The sequence below is a fragment of the Nelusetta ayraudi genome, unplaced genomic scaffold (assembly GCF_046127955.1).
Source record: "Nelusetta ayraudi isolate G7.1 ecotype Tasmania unplaced genomic scaffold, CSIRO-AGI_Nayr_v1 ptg000042l, whole genome shotgun sequence".
Lineage (NCBI taxonomy): Eukaryota > Metazoa > Chordata > Actinopteri > Tetraodontiformes > Monacanthidae > Nelusetta > Nelusetta ayraudi.
This window is the reverse complement of record NW_027466092.1, coordinates 5321422-5344441: the sequence shown is the minus strand read 5'-3', so window position 1 is coordinate 5344441 and position 23020 is coordinate 5321422. Positions and strand designations below refer to the sequence as shown.

Here is a 23020-nt window from a genome sequence, read left to right as displayed (position 1 = left end):
TGAGGACACCAATTTCAGAGCCAAACAAGAGCCTCCATCAATTAAGTTAGCGTATGTCTGGAGTAGGGGGCGTAATGATGATGGCAAAAGTCATCATAATCATTGTTTCATTTTAAAATGGAAATCCTGATTATTACTAACACTGGTTTGCATTCAGTGAACCATTAAAATACATTGGAATTAAACCTGAAATATAACTTAAATAAAGAGTTCTAATTTAGTACTCAAATAATGATGATGATGAGGATGAAGCAAGACACAATTTGGCGTGCAGCACAAAGATCGTTTTAAATTCACTTATCTTGTTTTCATGATCTGAGGAAGCCAGAATCGTGATCGAAGTAGAAACCTCATTAAGTGGTTTGGTCAGGGGCCGGAGCGATGTCAAGCTGACACGGAGGCTTTGCGAGGTAAAGGATCAGCTTGCTCTTCCTCATCGGAAAAATCTGCCAGAAATGAACATTTCCGCTGAAACTGGCCTTCATCTGAAACTGGCCTTCAGATGAAGGCCCGTAGGGACCCACTGTCCAATTTTAATGGTCATGTTCTTAGCAACAAAAAATCAAATAAGGAGTAGATTTTTTATTTTGTCTGGCCACCAGATGCCTCAGTATATTTGAACTTTAGTGTGTTTGTCAAAACGAATGTTGCAAACATAGCATTAGCCATTACAGTATCTGTGAGACATTGATCGTTTCAGCATGTAGCTACTCAGCCTCACAGCAGCCCACAAATCGAGCTGAAGTTCAGATGGTCTATTGGGAAGTTGTCATGTTACATAACCCACATTGCTTTATTTAACGTTAGTACGTTGATCAGAAAATAAAAAATAAAAAAAAAAAAAAAAAAATCAACACATCTTCATAATGCATCTTTATTAAAAGTAAGTGATGTGAGTTTTTTTTTATAATCATTAACGTTTACTGTTTTAATGATTTTTTGTTTCCGGTGTTTGGAACGTTTGTTTTTCATGACAAATCTAATCTATTTACTTATTGATTGGCTGTGTCAATTTTTGAATGACACATGTCAGCCTCAAAGTACCTGACAAACGAGCATTACTTATATGCAGAATCTCTGTTTTGTCAGTCTGGCATTTATTTTTAGGTCATTTAGCTGCATCCATCTAGCCTTCCGCCACAAACATATCTATAAATGGCTTCTGTCTATTAACAGAGAGCACGTTTCATTTGTTTCTAAGTCATAAATGCTTTTACAGAAGCTAGCCAGTCTCTTGATTAGAGCTGCAAATATGGTTGACAATTATTTTTGAGTTGTCACTGTGGTTGTCACTGTCTGTATAAAAAGTTTCCTGTTATTAAACTAATTGAGCTTGGCCCTAGTTTGAAAGTGACAATAGTCCCCTTTTTTTCTTTTTGGTATTTCTTCGGTATTGTTTTGTTTTCCTGTAAATTCCAATTTTGGCTGCTGCTTTGTCATTACATATCTGATACAGTGTTGGTAGCTAAAGTTCACATGATGGTGCAGCCAGTCTCACAAAGTACACAAGGAGCTGGAGAGCAACACAACACACTACCGATGCTACTAATGGGAAAGTGCTACTCTGTTGTTCTGCGTGTGTGTGTGTGTGTGTGTGTGTGTGTGTGTGTGTGTGTGTGTGTGTGTGTGTGCGTGTGTGTGCGTGTGTGCGCGTGTGTGTGTGTGTGTGTGTGTGTGTGTGTGTGTGTGTGTGTGTGTGTCAAGACTCCCATGATGTACTTCCTCCTTCAGTGCTGATTTCTGCCACCTGTAGAGTGCTGGTAGAGCCACAGGAAAAGCATGAATGGTCAACAAGCAGGATTAGAAGGAAAATGAGAGCAGGATAATATTGAAGAGATCCCTGTTTCATTATAAATTCATAAATTGTAGATGAGAGGAATGACACTGACCAAAAATGAACATAAACTAGTGGGATTAGACAAGAATAGAGAAACAATATATCAGTGGGACTATATCGGATTTTGTATGTTTTGAAAACCAGGGCAGAAAAATAAAAAATACAAAAAACATCCAGGGGAAAAATAAAATGATTCCTGAGCACTCTTGACATTGAGACAAAGATGGAGTGCATTATGTTTTGCAATTATTTTTTGCACTTGAACCTCCCTCCCTGCTGTAAGAGGCTAAATACTGTGTTGTGTGCTACTCTTCCAAGTATCACAGTAGATGGAAGCCAAATATTCCAAATAGAATTGGTTTAATATGTCCAAACCGTATAAAAATGCTCCATGTAAACATCGCATTCAGAATGCAAAGCCACAATCCGAATGGAATTTCATTCGCGTAGGGGTCGAATCTTCCTTTCTCCCAAACTGACAGACAGAAGTAAAATCCTTTCATTTAAACGGTGAAAGAGCAGGGGGTGCGGTTGCATTTTTTCTATTATATTTGTTTATTTTTTTGTCTCTTTATTATTTACATGAAAAGTGTGAATTCTGATTTAAGGAGTAATATGGGTTTTTCATTTTTAATAACCGAGGAAGATTGATTTTACAACACACAGAATCACGTGCTGAAGGGCACTATTGCCAACTGCAAGAAAAATCTCATTTCAGAGAGCAATTTGCTGTGTTATTTGACAAAATTAAGGAGTTTTCCACAGTTACAGTTCAACCGTGACGCTGACGCTGGTCCTCCTCCTGCTCTTAGTGAAACATGAGCTTCCCCATGGAAAACCTCTGAAAACAACATGATCAGTGAAATCAGATGAGCGACGGTGGTTAATCATGACTGTCCCCGTCTCGTGTGCTGATGAACGCCAGCGTGCTGCTCGTCCACCAGACCGGTGCCAAATGTCCACTTGGCAGCCGTGAGGTTAACTCAGGCGTGGGCAAACTACGGCCCGGGGGCCATATGCAGCCCGTTAAGCTTTCTAATCCGGCCCACCAAAACTTGAAGGAATTATATTAATAGTCAGTAAGTGATAAAACAGCTGTCTTTCATCCATTTTTTTCTGTGTTTTAAGAGTCATCTCAATAAAGAGCTGAGCACCGTGGGGCTTCAAAAACACATATTTTGTCGTAACTTTGCTTTTGTTCGTTTTCAATTGACATTAAAACACGTTTTCTACATATCCCATGATAGATTTTGTTCTCCTATGAGATGGGTCCCCAAAACACTCCATACATCTGCTTCTGCTCCGGCTCCTCTGTCATATTTTACAACCCGTTGTGGCCCGCCAGTCAAAAGGTTTGCCTACCCCTCGGTTAACTCCTGGTCAGCAGGACTCTCATCAGGCTGCACTCAGAAGATCCAACAGATTGCTTCAAACCTGCATTTCCAGTATTTAAATATTTTTTCCATTCGTGCTCTCATGACCAGAACTCCCACCTCTTGGTGTTGTGCAAAGCCGGCGCCAGTAGCACGCATAATCAACACGCCAGTCGAGAAAACAACATTGAAATTCATCAGATCCACTGCTTTGCATATGGAGCCGATCTCAGTCATCATGTCTGTGCTGTGAGCTGACCTACATTGACTGGAACAAAGCTGTCCACACAGCGAGCCACGGCATCTGCTGGTCTCGCTGCAGCTCAGACGGGGGTCTGGTTAGTCAACAGGCGGCGAGGAGACGGCGCCGCATCACAAGGCCGAGATCTCAGCGGCAGTCGGCAGAAAGTTTTCTCCATTAAAAGGGAAACAAAAGTTTGGTCCCGGCTTTTTGTTTGCCGCTGATTGCGGCACAGTCACCGCGTCTCAGCAGGGACCTGGAGGCGGAGCAGCAACGGTGGAGTTTGACTGAACAAAGAAAAAAGACTTTAACAAACAAACGGGCAGGCTGGCAGGCAGCGGGGCCGACAGGTTTGAAAGGACTTTATCTGGATGTGAGGTCACTGAGGACACCTGGAGACGCTCTTAAGGCCCAATGTTCCAAACTTGTTGCTGATATTTGTGGGGTGTGTGGTTCATGACATCCGACAGCGCTGATGCTGATCCAGTCTCTAGGCTTTAAAGACACAGTCTGTAGAATTCAGTGGCGTAATGATTACACAGCATACGACAGTGTTCCTGATGATTCTTATTTTCCATGCAGCTTGTGGGCAGTTTGCAGGATGAAAAGTGTCATCTGGTGTAGAAACTTGTATTGAAATGTAGTCTTGTGCAGTAATCGCACAATAGCGATGCGTTTTCTTTCAGTGGGATTTTATTTGACAGAAAACTTTTCATTAATTAACCAACTAACTTCATGCAAATTAACTGAACTCCGAAGCAGAATGGAAAATCCACATCAATAAATGAAATAAAATATACTTTCAGGGTTTTTGTCTGTTTTAACTAAGTCATTGTAGCCAATAAATACATGTTTTTACAGTCATTCACACGTTTAAATTCTCATATATTGACTTCAAACAAATGAAATGCTTAAAGAAAGGACATGATTTGTTCTAAAAAATGAATAAAAAGCCCCGTCTTTTCACGAACTGCAGTTTTTGGCTCACAGCATTTGTGAAGCATGCTATGATAAAAAAAAAAATAATAATAATAAAAAAAAATGTTATTTGTGTTTTTGGTGTGGAGCCCTCAACTACACTGCAGTTGGTCCTTGGCCATTCGAATCTTGCAACAACAACAAAAAAAAGTTGGCTTGTTGAGTCTTTAAATTTGAACTGCCACTTAACCATCTCGACAAACTCCACTCACAAACACGATGAGCCTTGGCTGCAGTTGCATGCGCACCAAATCCATTGGCATCAGTCGTCATATTGACAGATTCCTTTTCGCTCTCTGAAAGAGAAGGACACTGAGCTGTGCGACACAGATTGCAACCTGACGGCCTTGCTGCCTGTCATATGCAAATACGTCTACTGTCAAACTGTCAAACCAAGCAGTAGGGGGGGTCAAGATGCCATCGCTCCGTTGCCTATTTCTTGCTTTTCAGAATACATGTTGGCTGTCTCAGTGGAAATAGTGTTACAGGAATTCAACCTAAATCTGTTTAGGCTTTGTCCGTACAAAATAACTGGCACCATCATAGAGAGACCGTGCTGACAATACACGGGTCGTGTCATGCTTTGCACTTATATTTATCGGTTTGTTGGTTGATAGAGGCTGTGCGACCAGTGTTTTCTGCAATGTACCTGACAAAATGTTCCAATAATCCCAAAATATTCATGTATTCAGTCATAATGACGACTTGAATTGAGGAGGACTTAATCAGTGTCACAGTTTTGAATGTGATTGCCGTATGTTCTTGTTATTATTCCCCTCATTACGCCATCATGGCTCACATCCCTGCATTAATACACCTGGCTGTGTGTGTGTGTGTGTGTGTCCGTAAATTCAAGTTACTCAACAAACCTCTAACTCTTTATAAACACTCACCAATTAAAAACTTGTGAACTTGAACTTGTGCTTTACATTACATAAAATGTAAAGTGCAAAAAAAAAAAAAAAAACACTACAGTGCTCTTATCGACTGAGTAAGTGACAATTTGCAAGGTTAAGTAATACTTGTTACATAAATTTATGGGAAATAATGTTTGAACGCATCCATTTTTTTTTTGTCACCAATACATTACATCATATTGCCTGCTAGTGATTAACAATTCAAGACATGTGTTAAACATAAATATAATGTCTGTTTGCACAGTATGAAGTACTGCATCCACAGGTTAGGATCAATAGTATTTCGAAGGTCAAGCAGTACTGAAGTAAAGACCAGGGGATTGTTTCATACTTGTTCTTCAACTTAATACAACAATTGTTTAGTTCATTTTTTAATTGCTTCACTACTCCCATTTCTACTACGCAGTTTTAGAAATGTACCCCTTGTGATGTCACAAAGGGCACTATTATCTCACTCTCTCAGCCACCAAGGTGTTGGTTCGTCCATACAAACACATATCACCAAGCTAAAAACTGAGCATCTTGGCAAGTTAAACTCTCTTCACTGCACATCTGTAGATTTTTCATGGATACACAATTCATAGTGGCAGGCTGCGCCCCCTGGGGTACAGGATGAAAAAATTAAACCTTCAAATGGGAAACCTTCACGGGACCTTGAGAAAATGTACAAATTGCTGTCGCTATAGGCGGCAACCCATCCCTCATGCAATTTATGTAATCATTCCTTTAAATGATTCCTCCCCTTCTGGCTGTGTTACATAATCTCGTCCAATCTTTTATGAAAACTGCAACCACATGTTACTCTTTCACAAACAAGACAGCCTTGATGAGTTGTTTTCCTACTGGCTGCACTTTACAACTGTTGTGAGGACAGAAATTGGGAAATTAGTTTTTGAAATTGTCACTTGTTGCTATTTTCATCCTTCCAATTTTGTATTCCTTGCTTGTTGATCAGGGGCTTTATTGGCTGAGGATGAGCAATGTGCTGTTTTGATGCAATATTTTCCCCTTCCTCTTCCCGTAGCATGTCTCATGTCCTCCATGTGTCCCAAAAATCAATCCCATCAATGCATCTCAGTTCCAAGTGAGCTGATGGAGACACTTGGCTGTCACCTCAGCCTGGATTAGATGTCCTGGGTTGTTTTGTTTTTTTTCTTCTGAGAATCGCAATCTCTGCCAAGCCGACACCTCTGTATACACCCTCTTCAGCCCAGCCTTCTGTTACACCCACAGCTTGATTCTGGATTGATAATAGCAAAAGGAGTGCATCTGCAGAGTACACAAGTGTTTTGCAGCGTATTCTTGCATTCTTCCGAGGGCCAAGAAACATTTCATCCATTCTTTTGGGGGCCCACAGTTCCATTCCTACTTCTAAATTTGCAGTGAATAGCTGGCCCTGGCCCAAGTGGCCTTCTGAGTTGGTGGTGAGGGGACGTGGCAATTTGCACCAACAGTACCACAGCGTGTTGTTGAATTCAAACTCAACCTCGCGTGGGACATGTGAATTGATGGAAGCAGGGCGGACACACAAGTCTTTTCTACTCAACTTGAGTCTTGTATGTGTTTAAATGAATGCCCTGCACATGTTTAGCACTCTTAAACTTTGTGGCTTGCATTATGAGCCCAATGTGTTCAAGGTTGTTTGTGTTGCCGTGCTGAACCGAGCCTCCTGTAATTTACTGTTGGATTGTAGTTTAATATTTTGAAGTTGATTTCCTCTATAAACTAATGATGTAATGGGAAGGCAGGCTTTGCAAAGGTGTCCAATAATCAGACTCTAGTCTTAGTCAACGCTAACATTTGAGAAGATGTAGGCAAAATAGGCAAATGCGTAAAGTGTGGCTGACGGAATTCTCAGAGAAATCCTTTGAGGAAAATAAGGTGCAGGTGAATGTTGTTTTTGTGAAGTTGTTTTTACCCAGTTTGTGAATCACAGCAGCTGAATGAACACAGTGTAAAAATGCCTTACAATATCTTTAAAGTTGATTATAAGTGAAAAGTTGCTTCATCAGTTAAACGTAGATGCATATATGAGTAATATTTGATCCAGTGCGGTCAGTGTAGAGCATCATAGAAATAAGCCCCTGGTGGGAGTGGTCTGAACATCTTGCTGGGCTACTTGTCACTCACCCGGGAGAGATCTCAGTGAGATATCTGAGTCCTCAGCGACATCACAATAGGACAGTCCTTCTTTTTCACCCCCAACAAAATCAAACTGGTTCATATGTCAAAACTGGTCTGGTCGGTCTTGTTTGTAGCAACCACTGTCCCTTGGTTTGGCAAGGAATACGCAAATAGACTGTTCCCAAAGCACGGCACACATTATCTTGTTATATTATTGTCCCATTTTGTCGAGTTGTGTTTCCCCTGCCCACGAAAAGCAATTTCTCAACAAAGCTAATATTTTTGCGGCTAACTGGTGATCGAAAAAATAAAGAAGTCGCGGTGGTCTAAACAAAGGATTAGATTGTTGACGCGCATGCAAAATTACATCCAATCTTGCTTCGAGGTTATTTGTATCTACTTTGTTCTTATCACTACGAGCTCCAATAAACAAACAAACACAGGAAACACAAAGCGATCTTAATTCAGGCAAAGCGGTCAACAGAAAATGTCGCCTCCGACACTCACCCCACCCCACCAACACCTTCGAGGCCCACAGGTGAATGCCATTAAATAGCGTCGTGGCTACACCCCAGAGTGACACACACACACACGCACACACACACGCCCCCTACCCAGGTGTCAAAGAAGTGCACTCACAAATAAACATTCGGCACTCACGGCTCCTACAGCTAATCTTGCAAACAGCGCGTGTACTTTGAAAACGTGTGAGTCGGTCACAAACGGAACATAATTAGTGAAGGTAAAGAAGGTGAGGCTGAATATATCACAAGAGGAAAATGTGCCTCAGGATTGTTGCAGCTCTAATTTGAGATTGTGTACGAGGTCTGAACGCTTTTAAGTGTGAAATACTGACCAATAGCATGTGATTTAGTGGCTCATTGGAGCTCATTGTTAAGTTTTTTTTTTTTTTTTTTTTTTTTTTAAACATTCAATACTCTCCGACTGTCCTAATTGCTTAAGTTTAGTTAGAAGTTCTCCAATTGTCTTTAGACATTTTTTACAGTCTAAAAGAATTTGAAGGATGTTTAGCAGCTGCTCCAGACGGCATCGTCATGGACATCTGAAAATCTTACACACCTTCTTTTGTCTTGGGGGACACGGTGTTGCAGTGGTTAGCACCATCACCTCAGATCAAGGTCTTGGGGTTCGATTCCGGACATGAGGCCCTTTCTGTGTGGAGTTTGCATGTTCCCTCTGTTTCTGCGAGGGTTCTCTCCGGGTTCTCCAGCTTCCTCCCACATTCCAAAAACATGCATGTGAGGTGAATCGGAAACTCTAAATTGTCCAGGTGTGTGTGTGTGTGTGTGTGTGTGTGTGTGTGCGCGAGAGAGATTGGTCATTGTGTGGCCCTGCGATTAACCGGCGACCTGTTCATGTTGTAACCCTGCCTTTGCCCCATGACAGGTGGATAGGCTCCAGCAGGCCACCTGCTGCAGCAAACAGGTATAAAAGTCGACCGACTGACTGACTGACTGACCTTTTTGCCTCTTCGACCCTCATCAGGTTGCAAGGTGGGAGCACCGCACTCGAAGACTCTCCAGGCTTTTTGGCAGCCCCCACATGGCTTGCTACTGCCTCAGCTTTGTCATCATCCTCCTCAACGCGTACCGCAGCCACAGGTGAAACGCTCCCTCACATCTTCAGGCTCTGACGCACCAAACCACCGTCTCACTAGGTGTTTTTTGGGGTGACTGTGTGGTTTCCGGCCAATCTCTGCGGTGCGCTGCAGGGCGCCGTCGCCTCACAGCAAGCAGGTCACAACTGATCTCACTTCTTTCTAATATCAGTTGTGATGCCAGGCTGAAAGCATAAAGGCATGTGCAGATCCACATTCTGGGCTATTGCAGGAAAATGATAGCAGAATGTGGCCACATGCTCACAAGTGGACCAACTCTTAATGTGAATGTTAATGCTCTTTAACAGTGAGAAAGTTGTCCATTTAATAAGTATAAATAAAATACAAAAAAGAAACATATTTGTTGGTATAGGTTTTATGTCATAACATTACAGAATAATAATTACTCTTACATCGGTCTTATACAAAAAGTAAGGTATTACATTTATTTTACGTAGATTCTAATGGAAAAATGATTTGGTTGATGAAATAAGAGCATAAATAAATGTCTTTCTATCGTCAAAAGTGAAGGCTACCAGTCATTGTGGAACACTAATGCATTGATATGATTGCATACATGGCATCATGGTTTGCACATCAAGTTCCCATGTATTCATTTCTCATGCTGCACTATAGTGGAGGAAGAGCTTTGTGCAATTAATTATCCATAAATCTATGTGCCACCTGAAAACAGTGTATGTGGCACTTTGTCCACGGCCTCCTGCTAAAACCTTTGCCTTCTTCTTCGGTAGCGTTTCACTCAGTGAGTCCAGTTTTCTTCCCCCCCCTTCCGTTTCCTCTTCGGTCGTCAGCTTCTTCCCAGTATTCTTCCATTTCTGTCGGCAACCTTTCTGTCCTTTTTTTATTCAGTCCGGCCATCCTCGTCCACGCTGAGCATTCTGCAATGCGCCAGTGTCGCCCCACGCCTCCCATCATAGTGCCCAGAGGATGTGCACATCCCACACCGCCCACTTGGCACCCAGCAGTGACAAAGCACCATTCTCAAAACCACATATTTACAATATGCCAAGGGAGAGAGGTTGTTTTGTTTTTTTCTCTCTCTTTCCTTTCCCTTCTCTCAAAGGATGTCTGCGGTGCCAGTTGCTCAGCAACATGCTTTCGCAACTAGCTGTGTGGAAGCGATAAATAGTCGGGCCAGTTTTCTCTTTTGCTTCAGAAGAAATTGTTTCACGATAAGCAGTTGTACGTCACAAAAACTGTATTTTGGACATTTTATAAGCCTCCATTCACTGGGATGCGCAAGAAATGGTAAGAAGTGAGTGACATAACTTGTTTCCTATTCCTATATCCAGATTTTCAAGTTGGGTAGTTATTATATTTATGTGCTGGGTGGCTTTCCTGCTATTGAAGGATTGAATGTATGCATGGGTAGAAGTAGTAATTGCCTTGTATGACGCCAGAAATTGCAAATTTTTGGAACAATCTGTTTTTTAACTACACAGTTTGTGAAAGTAGGATGAAACAAACAAAGCAAAGGATAAAATGTCTCATTTCTTGGAAGCTCATTGCCAGATAAGAGATGGATATTATAGTTCAAAAATATGTGGCCGATGTGGCAATCTAATGTTGCATTTAATGGGCCCTGTAAGCAGAAGTCACTTTTTAAGTCTCCATTCTGAAGACATCTACACACACGCATTCCAATACAACATCCAAACACCCTTTTCTAGTCTGATGATAGTTTCAAGATGTGTCTTTTTACTGTATTATTCATTTATCACTTAAGTCCAGTGCACAAACATTACTTGAAATGAACACTCACTGATAATTGTGTGACTTGTACAGCTCCTTGTTGACGTCCCAACAGCTCCAGTTCTAGTGAGTCAATAGCTGACACACCAAGATTAACTTCTGTGGTTTATGTCATGCAGTAGTTTAATAATGACATTTCATACTGGCACTAATTTGAGAATAAACTTCTCAGAAAAAAAAGAAAAACCTTTTGTTTCTTTGTTTGTGTGTGTCTTACAGCTACTGGTATAAACAAAATGTTTATTGAGGGAAAACACCATAACTTGGTCAAATCCCAACTAATAGATGCCCAATGCTATTGAGATCCCCTCACAGACTAACGTGCCTGACGTGTGTGTGGCCACAGCGATAATGTTCTCCACTGATTATGCAGAGGGAAATCTCATGGGCCTCGACTGGGTTCCGCAGTTAATTATCTTTAATCAGCAATCTTTCTACTTACAGGATGCGTAATGATGGGCGAGAAGTGGGATTTATATATTCAGAAAACTGAACGGTGGGAGAGGAAGGAAGTCGCTCAGGAAAAAGAAAGAGAAAGAAAGAAAGAATACACAGAGCTCATATCTAAAATACATCCAGTTGACAAAGTGCCACAGAGAATTAAGGAGCAGCTTTTCAGCTTAATTTTTTTGGCCAAATTGGACACACTTAGCACCCATGGGGATATTCTGTATAACAACATGATCTGGAGTGAGATAATTGCCAGCATTTTTTACAACAGCTCCATTAAATGAATAATAAAAAAAAAAAAATCCAAATACTGTAAAATATTGTTATTTCATTTTAATGTATTTGGTTTTTAATCATGTATTTTTACTACGTTAACACAAATAGTTCCACAAAAGGACCAGGCTGACTAGTTTGCAGTTCATAATGTGAAGTTTTTCATGAAACAATTTCTAACATCTAAATTTATCTGACTGAAACGAACAAAGGAGGATTTTAGACCAGCACTGTAGCGACAAACATGACACACCAGCTTGTTATCCCTGTAGCCTGCAATATGTTTGCACTCCATATTAGAGACTTTAGTCAGATGTTGATACAGTTCAGTTTTTCAGTTTTAGCCTCTCATCACATCTCCAAGTGCTGTTCTCTGCCAGTGAGGGCACCGCAGAGAATTGATTCACGTTTAGTTAGTCATATGTTTTTGGCAAGCACTATGAGTCGGCTGCTGTCACACGTGTGTATTTTAATTAAAACCATCTAACAAAAAACAAAACAAACAAAAAAAACTTTCAAGCAAATATTTAAACTCGGGAAAGTTTCCACTTTCTTTAATTCATTATTTGATCAATAATCTGCTGCTCAAGGAAACGTTTACAGTGCATTATCTTAAAAAGAAGTAGTATTTAAGAAGTATTTTAATACGCGTGACAGCTGTAAAAAAAAAAAAAAGGATAAAATTTTGCGAAGAAAGTGACATTGGAGTCAATCAGTAAGAATGGTCCGCGGGTGGAACACGTGTATCAATAAAACAGGTGTTGTGCTGTTGTGCAGAGGAAGATCAGGACTCGTGTGGTATTTTCGCTGTTGTGCTTTAGTTTGTGACAGTGACAGTTTTTAACTGAGGTCCTCTGCTGCTGCATCACTTTTATCAAGATAGAAAGTTTTCCTCCCTGGTAAAAGTGGTCAACTGCAGGCTACGAGGAAAATGGAAAATGGGAGGTTGTGTCGATGGTCGCCGCCGCTGGGCATTCATTTTTTTATCCCACATCAGCCGCATGTTAAAGCTGACATTTTTGAATAAACCTGAATAACTTGAACAAACTGGCAACGTCCTACATTCTGTTGGAAAGACCATTTGCAACAGAATGCATGAAATGAAAGTAGTGAAGAATCAGTTAGCAGTCTGCTAAGCAAAATGCTGCATTTGGGATTTTAGTGACTCAACCGTCTTTGCTCCAGTTCACCCTTTTCTATTTTTTAATCAAACCATTGAAAAGGTCTTTTCCTTCTGTCCTTGACCTTCGTGACTGAGCAAACACTACCTATGCATTTTCAGTTCAGTTTCTTCCATAGAAAGACAGGAAATGAGACAGACGGCAGACGTCGTATCGTTTCTCAAGAGTTGCAGGCGTCAAACAAAGCAGGATTTTAACTTGGCTGCAGACACGTTTTCACGTATCTTCCGATGTGACAGGGTTCATGCCAGAGGTGCGACTCATTATCACTCATAACAGTGAGTCCATAGGGTCAGCCCCTCGTACCCAATGGCCCCCTACTCGCACCGCCATCCCTCATGGCCCCTTTCCCATCTCTTTTCCAATCCAAATCCCAGCAGTGTGCCGTGCACCTTATTTACCAGACAGCCCAGGGGTTGTCCTTTGTGTCTGACTTCCTGGAACAACGTTACACCCCTTGCGTCGGATAACAAAGAGAAAACACCATAATACTTGCAGCAAAGACCCTGTAACCCAGTTTTCACTATTGCACAAAAAAAAACCTTCAGTTTATTTGAAAACATAGAATTTTGCATTTAGCAACTCAGGGACACGTATTCATGCTCGGACAAATACATGTAAACACATCGGCCTTTTCCACTATGTTGTGCAACTGCCCAAACCTGAAATCATGTGATCTGAAGAGGAAAGAAGGCTCAAAAAACGTTAGAATGTTTAAAAAGGTGAAAAAAAAACACATAACTTTTCATGAATAGTCTGTCTTTGATGAAGGAAATTGTTCCCCCAAAAGTAGACGGTTCACAGATCTAAATTGCAAAAATCCATTCGATCTGAGAAATTCGTCTTTATTCTCCAGGACATCAACATCTTCCGTGTAAGGGAAAATATTTGACTGTCTGAAAAGTTTTGATTGACAGTTCGAATGTGGTGCCCACAGAAGGTCTTTTGGCCATCTAACCATTTCCGATCTTCTAAATCCACTGGCTGATATTATCAGCCAATGAGAGAAATGGCATTTTGATGAAACCAACAGATTTTATTGAGCCATTACACACAAATTGACATCTCAAGCAGTTCTTTGTTGTAATTAAGATTTTCAGCTTATTAAAACCACAAACCCACAAACTAATTTTCTGAGTTTTTGAATTTGAGTTTTTTTTTTAAGCCGCAAGACCTGATCAGCAAAATCCAAAGTAATAAAAACTTGAAATATATTGATTTGCACATTATTTGTTTATATAATATGTCATATTCACATTTTAAGTTGAATTGCAGAAATACAACAACCTTTTCGGGATATTCTAATTTTCTGGGTAGTACCTGTATTTTTACATATTTAAATTAAAAAAAAAAAAAGAAAAATAGATAGTCTGCGCCATACTGTTCAAAATTCAGCATACAGACTTCTGACCAGGAGCTGGACATGATCTCATAGCACTCCCGTTTTAGCTGCTCTGGAATGGATCACAGTACGTTAAAATGATTGATTTTGATATTTTGCTGCTTACTGTGCACCACTCCGGTCTTCCAAATGAATAGCACGTGCACAAGACAGAACTTTGTCTTTTAATAGTCCAATTTCAACATTATTTGATGGTGGTGTTTTACTTCCTTTTTTTTCAGTATGACTGTGGCAATGAAGTCCCAGGCCAGGTGGGAGATGATGGACAGGACAGACGTCTTCTACATTGGAACAGGCCTCATAGTTGTTGGCATGTTGCTGGTTGTCAGCAGCTTCCTGGCTCTCGGAATCACTGGAACCTTCCTAGGTTTGTACGAATACACCCAGTTCCCTCAAAGCGTTGCATATTCAGCTTTAAGTCCATAACACTGACAGTGAATAAAATAAAAGCCTGTTGCGTGCACATTTCGGACCAAATGTCATCTCAGATGTCCCTGAGACAAGCATGTGTCTTCCTGCCATCAAATCTATCCAGAAAAGAATAAGTAGGGCATTACCCTCACGGCTGTAGAAATCCCAGCTTTCTGCTTTCTGGGTCAGTTCCTTTGGTGAGTCAGACCCATGACCCTCAACATTGTGTCGTGACCCAACACAATCTTTGCCCATGTGAAAATGGCCTTCATAAAATAAAATGAAATTTCTTCACAAACATAGCTTTGAGTGTGGTTGCCAAGTTGATCCTTTTGCAAGTGTTAAACCGTCAGCGTTAAACATGTTTGATTCAAAGATGTAATGACAGTCATGAACTGAAAACAGTCAAGTTTTGTGTCATGTTCATGTTTAGAGTTTCACCTTGTCTCATCTTCACTTCCTGTTTTCTTTTGTACTCACTTTCTTCCCCTTGTTCCTTACCCTAACTCCCATATTGTGTACACACCTGTCAGATTAGTCCTCGCCACATGGATTGTCTCCACGTTGCCCATCATAGGGAGAGTGTGTGTGTGTGTGTGTGTGTGTGTGTGTGTGTGTGTGTGTGTGTGTGTGTGTGTGTGTGTATTGTCTGCGTTTCCCTTTGTCGTGGGTCAGTTTGTCCTTCCAAGTCATGTTTGCCAAGTTGCTTGTCGCCCAGAGTTTGTAAAATTTGAAAAAGTGATTTAAATAATCCTCCAATTGAGTCCTTTGTGTTTCCTTTCTGATCCTCTTTGTGAGTTTTTTGTTTTTTGACCATTTTCTCTCCCTTGTCAGGATGTTTGTTTGTACTTTGTATGTAGAGTGTTTTTTTCTTTCTTTCTTTTTTGTACCTTGCTTCCTTCCTTTGAGACCAATTGAGACCAAAGGCCCCATCTGGGCAAGTAGCTTAGAATACTTGGAGTGTTGGGGTTTGTTGTTGCAGAATGTAAAAAAAAAAATCCAGGAAATCACATTGTATGATTTTCAAAGAATTTATTTGTATAACGGTAAGTATTTGATCAATAACAACAGTCCACCTCAATACTTTGTAATGTAATCCTGGTTGGCAATGACGGAGGTCAAACGTTTCCTGTAGTTCTTCACCAGGTTTGCACACGCTACAGCTGGTATTTTAGCCCATTCTTCCATACAGATCTTCTCAAGAGCTGTGATGTTTTTGGGCTGCCACTGGGCAACACAGACTTTCAACTCCCTCCACAGATTCTCTATTGGATTGAGGTCCAGAGACTGGCTAGGCCACTCCAGAACCTTGAAATGCTTTTCACGTAGCCACTCCTTCGTTGCCCTTGCAGTGTGTTTGGGATCATTGTCAGATACTGGAAGACCCACTGATGGAAGGAGGTTCTTGCCCAAAATCTCTCTATACATGGCCCCATTCATCCTTTCCTTAATACGGATCAGTCGTTCAGTCCCCTTTGCAGAAAAGCAGCCCGAAAGCATGTTTCCACCCACATGCTTCACAGTGGGCATGGTGTTCTTGGGATGCAACTCGGCATTCTTCCCCCCCAAACACGGCTAGTGGCGTTTATACCAAAGAGGTCCGTTTTGGTCTCATCTGACCACATGACATTCTCCCAATCCTCCTCTGGATCATCCACATGGTCTCTGGCAAACTTTAGACGGGTCTGGACATGTGCTGGCTTAAGCAGGGGGTCCTTTCGAGCACTGCAGGATCTTAATCCATGACGACGTGTGTTACTAATAGTAACCTTTGTTACTGTGGTCCCAGCTCTCACTGGTCAGGTCATTGACCAGTTACCCCTGTGTAGCTCTGGGCTTTTTCCTCACCATTCTCAAGATCATTTGCACCCAATGATGTGAGATTTTGAGGGAGATTTTCAGTGATCTTGTATTTATTCCATTTTCTAAGACAACAACCACAAATTGATCTCTTCTCACCAAGCTGCTTGTCTGTTGTAGATTGGCTAATCCCAGTCTTGTGCAGGTACAATCTTGTCCCTGGTGTCCTTAGACAGCTCTTTGGTCCTGGCCATGGTGGAGAGGTTGCAGTCTGACTTTTTAGGGGTGTGGACAAGCTTCTTTTATACAGATAATAAGTGGAGGGTAGAAGTGCTTCTTAATGAAGAAGTAACAGGTCTGTGAGGGGGCCAGAATTCTTGCTTGTTAGTAGGTGCTAAATAATTATTTTTTTTGCACCATTATACAAATAGATTATTTGAAAATTGTACAATGTGATTTCCTGGATTTTTTTTTACATTCTGTCTCTCATAGTTGAAGTGTACAGATGATGAACATTGCAGACCTCTCACATCTTTTTAAGTGAAACAACTTGCAGAATCAGTGACTGCCAAATATATTTTTTTGTCCTTCTGTATAACGTGGGAACTTCCACTGCTGTTTTTAAGGAGTAAGGTTGCATTCACCACAAATCCAAAAACACAGCAAACTGTTTGAGATATTAGAGATTTGCAAATGAAATTCCTCAAATGGAAGTGTCTTGTTTTCAAATCACTTGTTTGTTCCGTAATTGCTCTTAATGCTTGCATTTTTCATGTTCAGTTTTTTCGAAGTTTGATTCATTTATTAATTGATTTAAAACCACTCAGGAAAAGGTTTTGTATACTTTTTCTACATCACTCTGACTTTCTCACCTGAATCTACCTTTGTGTTCTCCTCTGGCATTATACATTAACAATATGCCCCCAAATAGCAAAGAATATTGCCTCTGGCTTTGTTTGGTGTTTTCATGCGCCTTATTTGTTTTACGTGTGGAATCGTGAGTCATTGGAGCCTGTTGATAGAGACCGCTGGCACTGGGACAGAATGAAAGATCTACACAATCCAATTAGACCAGAAGGACAAACCTAAGAAAAGCAGACTGCAGCTATTGATGGCACCATAAAATACCACAATTTGCCCTCTATCGATGTGTGAGTCATTGGAGGTATTTTTCTAATGGCATTACAAAGCCAACAGGACAATCAAGGTTTATAACTTGAACTATGGTTTCAACTCCAGCAGCCTCTAGTTGTTCTCCTGTAGGAAAAGTGGATAATAAAGTTTGCCTGTGAAAATAAGCAAATAATACTGTTACTACTAACTATGTCCACTGATAGAACAGGGAGCCTTGTTTAGTGCAGACAATACAAGACTAGCTTCAAAGACCCTTATGCTGTTCGGGAAAGTATATTTTGGAGGGAAATAATGCAAGGTTGGGTCTTCAATGAAGTATATAGAGAAATAAATGTATCGCTATTGCCTGTATGTAAAACTATTATAATAATAAAATACACAATTAAGGTATATATATTTCGTAAATTATATTGTCATGTGTATTGTTTTGCTGTAGCGCTTGTGTGCTCTGCCGCACGCCATGTAAATGCAGCACATTTTACTGCCAAAGTTTAGATTGCTCTTGTTTTTTATTATGAAGCCGTCAAGAGGTTTTTCTCTTACTTTCTGTTGGGCTACAGGCTACTAACAGACCGCAGTTCTTTTATAAGTTGACCTAGTAGTGTTCATTCAACAATTGTCACACAGACCTTAGCTGTGGCCCACAACAGTGCCGTCACTCTTCTGCCGAAAATCCAGGTTAGCCATCAACATAAGGGCACAAAGACTTGAGAAAGAAAAAATAAGTGTGGCTTTTAAATCTGAATGGGATCCGAGTCATCACTTTAAAAAGGTCAAAATTCAGTTTTCATTTTCTTCTTCTAGAGGCTAATTTCAGTGTTGGAAAATGCCTTTTTAACAAAAAGCCAAACATTATTGTTTATATAATCTCTCTTTTTTTATTGTCCTACTTGCTGTGTTAAAAGGGTCATACATAATGAAAAATGTTATACAACTTGAACGTAGTGGAAGTGACTGATAAAGGGGCCGCCCTTATGTATAGCTCAGTCAATGCGTAATAAATACATGCACTTCCTGGTTTATCGAAGTGGTTCAGACAGTGTATACACACATACAAACACACGTGTTTGGATAATGACCTCACTGCGTCTGTCTCACAGGTGATTACTTTGGCATCCTGATGGACAAGAAAGTAACGGCCTTCCCCTTCAACCTCATGGAGAACCCGATGTACTGGGGCAGCACTGCAATCTACCTCGGCTTGGCTCTCATGTAAGTGTCAACATGTGTACATGTGTGTTTCTCAGTGAGTTTGGTTTGTTTTGGGTTTTTTTTTGTTTTTTTTTAGTAGGCTCATCATTGAAGTAATACGCTGATATTTTCGTATTATGCAAATCGAACTGAGGGCCTATCTCACACCTGTGTGTCGTGCTTCACAGGGTTCTAAATATGAGATGCCGCTGACAATCAGCTGCTACCTGTAAATGAAAAATATTGTTTTCTTCTCCCCAAGTTGACTACTCTCTGTCAGAGATGGAGAGGGAAAGTATTTTCTCTGTGTTTGGTCTCCATGACGACTGTGTCCACATCTCTCTGATTAAGCAGGCAGGTGTCTCAAAGTTGGAGTGCCCATAAAAGCTCTCTGGCCCCTGTTTTTGTACACGCTTTTTGTTTTTAAATGGAGTCTTGCCATCTTAGTGGTAAGTGTGCGTTGAATTTATTTTCTTTTTTTTTCTTGCATCTGATTAAGTCTGATTGTTAAGAGCTTGTTGCAATGGAGGGAAACAAAGAAGAGAGAAGACAAAAGTCAAGTTAATAGCACCAATTAGAGTGATTAATAAACAACATTAACTAAAAGCTGTAGGCATAAGTTGGGGAGAGAGACTGAATCTGTAATGAGCGTAATGTGTGGGTGAGTCATGTTGCGTGAACCAAGAAAGCCGAACAAGCCTAAAACCAGGAGGACAAGGAGCCCAGGAGAGAGTGAATAATTGTCAAACCAATTTTAAGCCAACAATTTGGTTTACAAATTTAAAAATAAAAACAATAGTGCTTTTATAAAGCAATTTCATGTGAATTACCGAAACCGTGAAACATAAGTTAGCGACTGTGTAAGAGTGACACTGTGTGTTAAATGGATGCAAAGAATACAGAGACAACCAAAGGACACATTTCTTGTCTCCAACTTTACTCAGTATTTCTCACGTATTTTGTCTGTAAGTCTGTAAGCTCTAATTGTTTTCATATTAATAATGATGATTAAAAATGTTCCTTATTTTTTAGTCGTTATTTTAGGTCTGGACCAAAAGTTTTATCTTTTGACTGTGATATTTATAGCTGCACTTTGTCTTTTGATGTGTGTGAAGCAACCTCAGAAGAAGACCTGGACAAAAACCTGCTGCTAAAGAGAGTAACGTGGGTGCTGCAGTACTGGCACTTTAGGCAGACTGCAATTACACGTTGAGAGAAAAACAATGTTAAAGAGGACCTTGGCCATTTCCAGATTTAATAAATAAATTTTAATTTATAAAAAAAAAAACTCCCTGACAGCACAACATTAATTTGCCAAATCCCAATACCCAAGAAACTAAATTTCACCGTCTGCAAGCCATTAATTAATATTTTGGAATCTGCGAAATTATCTTTTGCACTTGTGTAGTCGGATATAGTAATATTAATTTAGGTCTGTTCTTTCAGGAGAGAACTAACAATCTAAAGGCATAAAAACAATTCATCTGTACAGCATCAAGATCTGAGGTTCAGTTCATTTTTTTGATTTCTCTGAACAATGTGACCCATTTGGACGCCCTCTATAGCTACTTCTACAGAGGACACACGCAAACAAAATCCATTCTCTCTCTTTATCCCCATTTGTCCATTGCGTCTCTTGTGACGCGAATGTGTCTGTGAATTCAGGCACAACAGATCCACGAATGCGAACACTCCGTGTCAATGATGGGGTGTGTGTGTGTGTTTGGTTTCTATAGAGCATGTGGCAGTTATATTACAGAGCACAAGACATGCTGTTAACCCAGTTTTTTGAGGGGGGAAAAAGGGGGAAGTCCTTCAGAGCAACCTCCTAGAGACTAAAATTGATGATAATTATAAGATGCAGTGATTGACTGAAAGGGCCAAGATTATTTCATGGGCCCCATAGTGGATAAAGTTCAGAAAAATAGGTCAGTAACTGGAGAAAAAAGTGTTGGTCAAATGGTTATTATCTTTTATTATTTTTTCTTTTGGCAGATAGAGCAAATATGACATTTCACTGTTTCACTGGACGCTTGTCAATCCTTGGTTAATAGTTAGCATACAAATGAGTTTGCATTACCATTAATAAAAAAGAAAGTGTAAACAATCACATGCTCACATGACCTACTAGCTAACCTTAATTATTTGTTCAGTGATCGTGAGTCACGCGTAGCGTAACAAGGTGCAAAATGGGGCACTTGAAAATGAACAACATTCAGAGGGTAACGGCACAAAAGAATTAGTGTCACGAAATTCTGCACAAATTTGAAAAAAAAAAAAAACATGCTCTAAATCCATTCTGTTTCTGAAATTAAGCCTTTTATTCGCGGTTTTCAATTTTGGCACAGGAAGATCAGCTGACAGCTTGACCAGTTTGCAATTTGGGTCATTGGTGATGGAGAGATGACGACACAAAGTCTGCTTACTCACTGTGTCAGATTTGTGGGTCACACACATTGCAACAACATGACGCCAGCAGCTGCAGACATAATTTCAATTAAATTACCCTCAGAATCACAGCAGACCTGCTCACAATGGCTTTAATAATGCTTTTTTTGTACTATTGAATATTGACATAGCAAATCTTGAATGTCACATTTAGGCACTGGGGCATCCAAAGAAGTTATATATATATATATGTATGTATGTGTATGTATATATATATATATATATATATATATATGTATATATATATAATATATATATGTATGTATGTGTATGTATATATATATATATATATATATATATATATATATATATATATATATATATATATATATATATATATATATATATATATATATATATATATATATATGTATGTATATATGTATGTATATATATATATATATGTATGTATATATGTATGTATATATATATATATATGTATATATATATATATATATATATATATATGTATATGTATATATTATACAATGGAAAGATGTGTGTGTGTGCACATACGTGTGCAATGTGCATGTTTCATTTAGATCCTTCCTACTTTCAGGTTCTTCTGTCCTGTTGGTTAACTGTAGCTACATTTTTTCCTACGCATTTATGTAAATGTGTGTCTTTATGTAGGTTGGTGTGAGGAATGAACATGTATTTATCCGCAGGTCAGACAGAAGTTCACTTTTTTATTATTTATTTATTTATTTTTATTATTATTTATATTGTCCTTGCTGCCCTACATATAGATGAGACTGGCTGTACACTAGAATCTCTGCAGCTCTGCAACAAAACAAAAGCAAATGCTTTGTTTTCCAAGGTCGCGTCGACCTGCCCTGACACCTCGTCCACACGCGTGCATGTGTTCTATTTGTTTGTTTGTTTGTTTGTTTGTCTCAGACAAATGTACCTTTCTTTCTTCCGCCTTTTGTCCACACACAGACAGATTTTTAGGTCACTGAAACCATTGAGCTCCGTTAACTTCCTACTCCAGTGTGATGTCCAGTAGTAGAACGTTTACTTCCTGTGTAAATTAAAGTAAACATACATAGCCTGGTGTTTTTGGAGGGAGAGGTCTCTTCAAATGAGCTTTTGGCATTCGGACACTTTGTTGTTCAACCATTTATCCAACCAATGCCTTTTCGTCTCTTATCACACATTCTCTTCTCTGTCTGCAGTGGTGCGAGTCCCGTCGGCCTCGTCCTGACTCTCCTTGTGGCTGTGGGGTACAAGGTGGCCATCAAATTTGAGGGGTGAGTACGTTAAAGTGGAATGGATTAAATAAAAGTTTGCAAATTCATCAACAAATGTGCACTCAAGACTCAAGTCTCAGATTTGGAAATCCACCACCCTCACAGGGCTTTTTTTTACTGCACAGTTTTTTATTGAAATGTTTAACTTACTCTACTTACTTTAAATTGGGAACAGAAAGTTAAATTATTAAGTCAAATTATCGGTATTAATATCATTTAAAAAAGATATTTGGATTCACATGAATTTAGCAACTTCTTGTAAGAATGAAAAGTTAAATCTCACCAGAAAACCAAGTCTAATTGGATCTCTAATGGACAACATGATGGATTTGTGTGTCAGCGACATGCTTTATGTTTTATATATATATAAAAAATGTTGTTCTATAAAGCTGGTCAAATCTTGTCTTTTAAACGTAAGCACATGCGCAGGAGCTCTGCTCTCTTTTTAGTCCGACTGTTTCGTACTTTCTGGGTGGGCTTATTATCGGTGTTAGTCTGGTTTAGACACACACACACACACACACACTCATTAGTTCACTTGCATCGCAAAATGTTCCCCATATTCTGAAAGATTGAGAGACATTTAGGGAGGCACATTGAGGTGTCTGTTTTCTCA

The 23020-nt window shown here is 39.8% G+C and overlaps 1 protein-coding gene across 4 annotated transcripts in view; it reads left to right on the top strand.

Moving 5' to 3' along the window:
* The window catches only part of pemt (phosphatidylethanolamine N-methyltransferase), a 38206-nt gene that overhangs the window by 10108 nt on the left and 5078 nt on the right, over positions 1 to 23020 (top strand). For 3 of the 4 annotated variants that reach the window (XM_076033859.1, XM_076033861.1, XM_076033863.1), the window contains 4 exons: positions 8977 to 9092; positions 14389 to 14534; positions 18613 to 18724; positions 22330 to 22404. In XM_076033859.1, coding sequence (XP_075889974.1) covers positions 8977 to 9092; positions 14389 to 14534; positions 18613 to 18724; positions 22330 to 22404 — 449 coding nt within the window. Of the gene's footprint in view, positions 1 to 8976; positions 9093 to 14388; positions 14535 to 18612; positions 18725 to 19818; positions 19868 to 22329; positions 22405 to 23020 lie in introns of all 4 variants that reach the window. The other variant, XM_076033860.1, reaches the window with a different exon arrangement.